The 7,276-nt window shown below is 36.7% G+C and overlaps 1 protein-coding gene across 4 annotated transcripts in view; it reads right to left on the reverse strand.

Moving 5' to 3' along the window:
• The window catches only part of LOC145494050 (calcium-activated potassium channel subunit alpha-1-like), a 36,748-nt gene extending 30,337 nt beyond the window's left edge, over window positions 1-6,411 (reverse strand). For 2 of the 4 annotated variants that reach the window (XM_081473515.1, XM_081473514.1), the window contains exons 1-2: window positions 5,857-6,410; window positions 283-344 (exon numbers count right to left, since the gene is read on the reverse strand). In XM_081473515.1, coding sequence (XP_081329641.1) covers window positions 283-344; window positions 5,857-6,189 — 395 coding nt within the window. In that variant the 5' untranslated portion in view covers window positions 6,190-6,410. Of the gene's footprint in view, window positions 1-282; window positions 345-1,060; window positions 3,064-5,856 lie in introns of those variants that run through there. The other 2 variants (XR_014050228.1, XM_081473516.1) reach the window with 2 other exon arrangements.
• Between the last annotated feature and the right edge of the window lie 865 nt (window positions 6,412-7,276).

The following is a 7,276-nucleotide window of genomic DNA, read 5'->3' on the forward strand; positions in this document are numbered from 1 at the left end:
GGTCCCTTAGGCACCAGTTTTCCGTTAAAGGAGAGGGGGGGGGGGAGTGTAACTATGACCCTTCCCAAAAATCCCACCCCTGAGAATGATAAAGAGATGACTCAAATTATGCAAACCTACATGTAACTGTGGATGTAAACATATTACAAACAATTAATGAACAATTCCCATATAGAGTGTAAGCAATGTACTGTTAGTAATATTGATTTTTTTCCCTTTCCTACCATTTATTTCAAAAGCTAAACCTTAAGTGACACATGTACATGTTTTCAGCATACTTACAAGCTTGCTTCCACAGCGTATAGTGCAATATAGAACATGCTAAGAAGAAATGATATCACAACCTAGGAACAAAACAAAAATAACAGTCATTATCATTCAATTAAATTTCCTCTTCCTTTTCATAATTTGACCAAGAGTAAATCAAGATTATTTGCCTAAGCCTTTGGCTTTGACTAATTATTAATCTACTGAGCACTGACAATATTTTGTGCAACCTCATGCAATAATAGTTAACAGTTTTTAATTAAATTTATGTTTATCTTTCTTTGGCAAGCATCCGGGTACGATTAGCAGGGAGGCAAATGGAAATGTTGCATTATTAATTTATTTTACAATCAATTTCAGGGTCTTTTCAGGGCTGCCAGTGTTTTAAGCAGCTACTGATGGAACTGCTTCTCAAGTAAAATACTTGCAAATTACACTGGATGATAAAATTTAAGCTTATAAGCTTTTAATGGGATTAAGCTTATATAATCTGCGTAACAACAAAATACAGTACGTGAATCAAATGTAAGCAAGATCTAGATCGAGCCTAGTATTAATCAATTGATCACCAATAGGTCTATCAGAAAAGGGTGAAGCTCAATAACATTACTTAGATTATTTGAATTTGAGCTTGAAAACGTGAGAACATAGACTAAGTCTTTCAAAACCAACGTGGGAAAAGAATTGAAGGAAAGCAACACTGCCTTTCCACTGTTGCTGTTGTTGCTGTTGTTGAAAGCCGTTCACTTTGTCCCAAATCAAAACATGCAAAACACAACAGATTACTTGTCACCTTCCAGCTTAATGCTTCCTCAGCATTTATATCGGAACTCCACAGGAAATGTAAGTTTTTCCTTACGGAAGTCATTACTTAAAGCTCTCTTTTACACAGAAATGTCAGTGCAAAATCAGTGGAAAATCGATGGAATTCATGACTGTTTGAGCCCTCGAGTAAACGATTGTTGTCGTTTTGCACACGTCTCGGCGAGTACAAAAATCCACAAAAAATCATTCTTTCAGCTGCAAGAACGTAGACGTACATCTTCAAAAAAAAAGAGGGAATTTAAAAGAGGGCAACGCATCCAAATTCCAGGAAAATTGTGTTCAGCTGTCGTTCAGCTGAGGCTTTTCGCTGGATCTTTGAGAGAAGGCTGGGAGAAAGGTCAGTCAAGGTTAATCACAAAGTGGCAAATAAAAACGGGCGCATATATCACATGACAGCAAAACCCATAAAGCAAGGCGCGCGGGTTATTTAAAATGGCGCCGATGTTTACAGGAGATAAACTGAATGGAAACCGGCGAATAAGGTTGTTTTTAGTTCTTGTATTCAGAACTTTTAATCAAGCAGAAAGTACACCGAGCATTCAAGGTTAAACTGAACTTTTAAAAAGAGATAAAAGTTGCCAAAAAGTGAAGCTATAAAAAACGATTTGGGTTTGCCAGTCCTCATGTATCCAGTTCTAACTAGTGGTCAACAACAATCAAATAGCTTTAATTTATATCAAGCTTATTTTATTTATCAATCAATAACAATCATACCGTGCGACAATTGCTATTTATAACCCAGGATTTAAAAGAAGAGAAGGTTGGGATTCTGCGAACAGCTAGCCGCTGTTCGGGAAAGGAGCCCGCGCTCCTCCCCCCCGAACCCGAACGTAGACCGCACTCGAGAAAGCGGCGGAAATCGAGCCTACTACCACCCCCTCCGGCGGGAGGCACTGCCATATATGGGCTATATAGGTATGTGCCGCTGTGAAGGGTATGGTTTTCAAGCAGTTTACTCTACGGGTAGGATAGGGTATATAAATCAGAGCATTTGGGTCTAGAATAGGGTATAATTTTTCACAAAACTGACCAGTTGGTTGAGGATTTTATCTAGACTAAGGAAACCAGGAATTGCCACTCAAAAATATAAAATAATCAAATCAGCAAGTTTAAATTTACACAAATCAGCCTCGACAGTGTCAATAGATGCGGGGGATTTGGGGAGTTTACTCTAGTATAGGCCGGTAGCAAAATTCAGCTGAACTAGCTCTGGTATAGGCTAAGGGTTCCAGGGTCCCAGTGGCACATCCCCACCCAGAAATTCGCAAAGTACCCTCCTGGGCTACCACCCGCACTCAAGAATTTTGGAGAAAAAGAAAAAAACATTTGACTTTACTGAAGAATATAAGCTTATGAACAGCCTTGGACAAACAACAAATTCGAGTTATATTGAATATGCCGAGTGAATGGATGGTAAGCTGATCTTGGGAATAGATGGCTATGTTTTCGGGATTCATCTCCTATCCAGCCCTACAGATGTCCACCTGTGACATCAATAGCGATTGCCTCAGTAGTTACATCGCTGCAAGGTTGTCAGTAAGGCTGTTATATGGTTGTACCAGAAACCCACACAGGGGTTTCATTAAGGGCTGAGCATCAGGCAAATTGACCGGCTGTGAGGAAGTTTTGCCTGGCTGGTTATGACCATATATTGAAACGGTTTTCTTACATAGAAGTTCCGTTCTAACAGTTTTACCCACCTGTGAAAACCATTTGACCTCCTGCTAAAAACATTAATGAAACATGTGCACATGCCCATAACTAAATTATAAGGAGTAACCTGGTGTAATAATGTGGGAACCAAAGCGACTCACAAATGTAATCATGTTGATATTAATTAGTTGAGGGCCTTAGAATTACTACCACAGATATATTTTATACGTGCAAAGACTTAAGGGTGCATTTCTTTGGAATGGTCCAGATCAGGATTAGTGATCCAAAATCACTTGGATGGTATGTCAAAGGAGTCAAAGAATCATGATCTGGATGACCTTGGATCACTGATCCTGATCCAGGACTGGACGCAACCTAAAGCTTTAAATTTGTAAAATGGTGGAAAAGTAACAAAGAAAAAAAGTTCTAGTTTGAATTTAAAATAGCTATAACTTTTTTTCTTTTTCATTTTCCCACCTGCAACTACAATATCACCTGACGAACTTTTATCAAAAAAATTGTTTTCAGAACGAAATATATTTTTTTAATTAGTTCTAAAAACTTTCACCATTGGCTTTAGTCATCTCTCTGCCATTGCAGAGATATTTAAATATATTTTAAGGATTATATGAATTCAAACTGTAAATAAACAAGTTGAGTACGAGAGAAATTTCAAGCTTCAGGTAAAAACTCTGGAAAAAAAAAAATCCCAGAAAGATGCTTAATTTAGCAACAAGATGCGAACAATTGCTAATTTCCTTAACTCTTATAGTAACAGCATGTGATATACTTAATGCAAAAATAGCCTTTGTAAATTGAGAAAAAATGGTATTTGGCTCAAATCAAAAATGTTTCCGACGAGTTCCCTGGCTAATGTGTGTTACGATTCAGGTGAGAAAGTAAAAAATTAGGTTTTTGGCACCCCTCGCTAAATTTGAGACATTTCTGTGTTGAAGAAACCTTATGTCTATTCAAATCTTCAATAATACTGAGCACTAATAGTTTGAGTCTCTAAGTACTTGTAAAATGGACATAAATTTGGTCAGGATAACTTAAAGATGTGATAAATTGATATCAAATCTAGAACATGTAACTAGCAAGTATGAGAAGAATCACTTGATGAGCAAAAATGCCTAACAAACACTTATGAAGCACGGCACGTAATTTAAAAAAAAAATTAAAATCTTTGCAGATATAAGTGTGACATGCATATATCTGTAAATATAATAAGTCTTTTAAATGCATCTTTCAAAAGAGTTGTTTGATTTACATTTCCTTCCAAAAAAAGTAAACTGGGATTACTTTTGCATGTTCTAGCTTGGTTGTAATGTCATATTTCTTGCCCTTGTTAACTTAAGTCTAACGGCTTTAATACTGTCTGTTTTTTCAAGCAGGTCAAGTGTCAACAAACGTTTTTAGAAAAATATCCCCTTGCAGCATGCCCGTCACGAGACACAGTTGTCAAGGCGACCTTTGTGCGAAGACACAGTGCACACCTGTTACAACAGTTTTCATACCAAATTTGACCAAACTGAAAATTTATAGACTTGTTTTCGCAGCTATGCCGATTTTTTTAAATTAAATTCCTAAATTATCAGCCAAAACATTAGAAATTATCGCTCTTGCAATAATAAGTTTTGCAAGTCAGTAGTCAAACAAATTCAGTCGAGCTAATACAATAACATACTACTCTCAGATATAAATAAATATTTCTATCGCTGAGCAATCATCCATCATTGTTCTTAATCAGAACATCTAAAACCCTTGAACTAAACACCCACCAAGGTCAGTATAATAATTTTCATAAGTCTGTAATCATGCAAAACTATGCTATCAAAATAACTGAAACCCTAACCGGCAAAAACAATTATCTCTCTCAGAGTGATAATTTTTGTTGGTCTGGCAAAGATTAAAATAATGTTCTGTCCGAACAACTAAAACAATACATGTGTAAATTACTATTTTCAGAGTTATTCCTTTTCTCAATCAGTAGTGACACAATAATTGTTCTTCCGCATTTAAAATAGATGATTAATTAGACGGGGGTAGAAGTATTCTTGAAATCACAGTATTACTAGTTAATATTATACAATTTTAGTTTTAGGAAAATTGGAGAAATTTAAATTGAAGAGACTTCCAGTGAAATACACTAGCAAAAGAAAAGAAAAAAAAAAGAATTACAAATAAAGGAGACAAATAGCAATTATGTTATATGTTAAAGATCAAATCAAGAATCCTAGCAGGAGGCAAATTTTAGAACAAAAATTCAAATTTCACTCCATCTGATATCAAAACATTAAATTGTTTTCATACGTTATAACTTTTTTTTTTTTTTTTGTTAATATCTTGTTGGTACTTTTCAAGACTTGTAATATTTACAGAAATAAACATATTTAAAACCTGCTTTCAAAAATCGTTCGTAGTGAGAATCGAGGTTCCTGGTAGCTAGGTTGTCGAATGATTAATCAGACAAGCTTGTTTGTTTTGACATGTACCTGCGAATGGGCCGATTTCTTCACTTGTCAATTGTCACGCGACACTTTTCAATCGTCTAAGAATTCCTTCCAAAGAAGTTGCAATATCACTAATTAAACGTGAGGATTCCAAAACAAAAAGCCTTTGTAGTTAAGAACAGAGGTAATGAAAATAGAAACGCTCGGTACTCTAGTTGCGATGTTAGTGGTTTCTTTCAACTCCAACACTCTGCACGCCCCAATGCACACGTTATTAGTCCTCAATACATTGTGATACAGCCATTTAAATTTCGAGACGATAGCCATTCACTTACCATTGTAGGTTTTACTCGTTAATTTGGCGGAAAATACCATTTAAGGACGTAAAGAACCGGAGATCGCTGGTATCGGAGTTAAAACGCAAGATGCTCAATATCAACCGGTGCTTGATTCCTATCGATGCCAATTTCAATACAAACAAATTGATATCACACGGTTGTTGGGTCAATGGACATAACAACATACAAGACACACAGAGGTTCGAAATAAATAAATATTCGCCTTTTTCCCTTTACAGGGGTGATATCGATGCTTCCTGTTAACAAAACAGGCTTTTTTTAGCTACTTCCTGTCCCGGCTAAATAAATACATTACTTACCAAACAACGACCCTTGAACGTTTGGGCTGTTATAAGTGTGCCAGCTTGTTCTTTCAGCCTGACGTAAATACCTCGTTCCGAAACTTCTGCCAAAGCAGGCGAACCATGATTAATCCTCTGCCTATTGGCGTCTTTTCTCGACGGGTTTAGTTTAGCGCGTTTGGACTTGCACACCCTAATTGTCAACCTTGAAGCTAAGATGATGACCAAACCGCCGAAGAATAAAACAGCGCTCGTGGCGATAAAATACCACCATCTTCTGTCATCTTTCGCGACCAAGCAATCTTGGTCGCAGTTCACGGATAATTCCGCCCTGGTACAAGTCCTAGGCATAGTTTTTCATTTGTAGAATTAGCCATTTAATTTTCTGCGGAGGCATCATTGACGTCTTTCTCTATTAAAGCTTTCAACGCAGACTACAAATGTTAGTATTCCAAGTTTAATAAGAAACGATCAAAATGTTAGGAGAATGTAACTTCTGATCACAACCGCGATAGTCTTATTGAATGTCACAACTTAAAAGCTTTGGAAAAAATAAACCATAAATCCCGCAGTATACTTCTACAATATTTTCATAAAACGATAGTCAGGGGAAATACGTTTTATTCTTGCCGCTTTGAATAAGGAGATTAAAATAATAGCAATTTTTTATAGTGATTTTTCTGTTCAATTCTCATTGTGTAAACTCCAGATGTGTAGACCAATTACATATGCTTAGCAACTCTGTTGTTTCGGGTGAATATATTTACACAGGCTGTGAATATTCTCCGCGGGCAATATTTTCTGTTGATAAAGGAACTGAATTCCATAACCGAGATAATGTGGAAAGCAGTGATGAAATAGCTTAGCGCTATCAAAAAAATTTGCCTCTATTTTTATCATTGACTTATTTTTATATCATACTTCAAAACAGGCCAGTATAAAGTTACAAAAACAAACTTGAAGCAAAACTACAACAAGGCTTCAAATTAAGCCGTCGAGATAACCTTCCTTGATTAGGGTGCAAAACTAATCAAAAATTAACATCGCTTCGGCAAATCAATTATTGCATGAAAATTTTCACATCTACGAAGGCGCCTGAGAATTTGTGAAAGATGTCACAAAAGTGTTTATCGAAGGTCACAGTATGCGCACAGCAATTTGTGGCTCCATACGAGGGACATGAATGTAGCGATCTATGGTTCGTATTGCGTCGCAAGGGCTTAGAGTTAAATCGAGGGCTAAAGCTGTCCTATTGTTAAATGAAAACAGAGAGAATTATTACCATGAACTATTGTCTTTGGTGCCGAAACAGGTGTAACAACCTACCCCCTTCTGTCGCGTGCTAGGGCACACGCGAGGAATCTGCACGCGCGTTCCTGCTGGGGCTGTTCAGCCATGAAAGGAAAAAAATCATAGTTTCACATGCTTTTGCTTAAAA

The sequence above is a fragment of the Orbicella franksi genome, chromosome 8 (assembly GCF_964199315.1).
Source record: "Orbicella franksi chromosome 8, jaOrbFran1.1, whole genome shotgun sequence".
Taxonomy (NCBI): domain Eukaryota; kingdom Metazoa; phylum Cnidaria; class Anthozoa; order Scleractinia; family Merulinidae; genus Orbicella; species Orbicella franksi.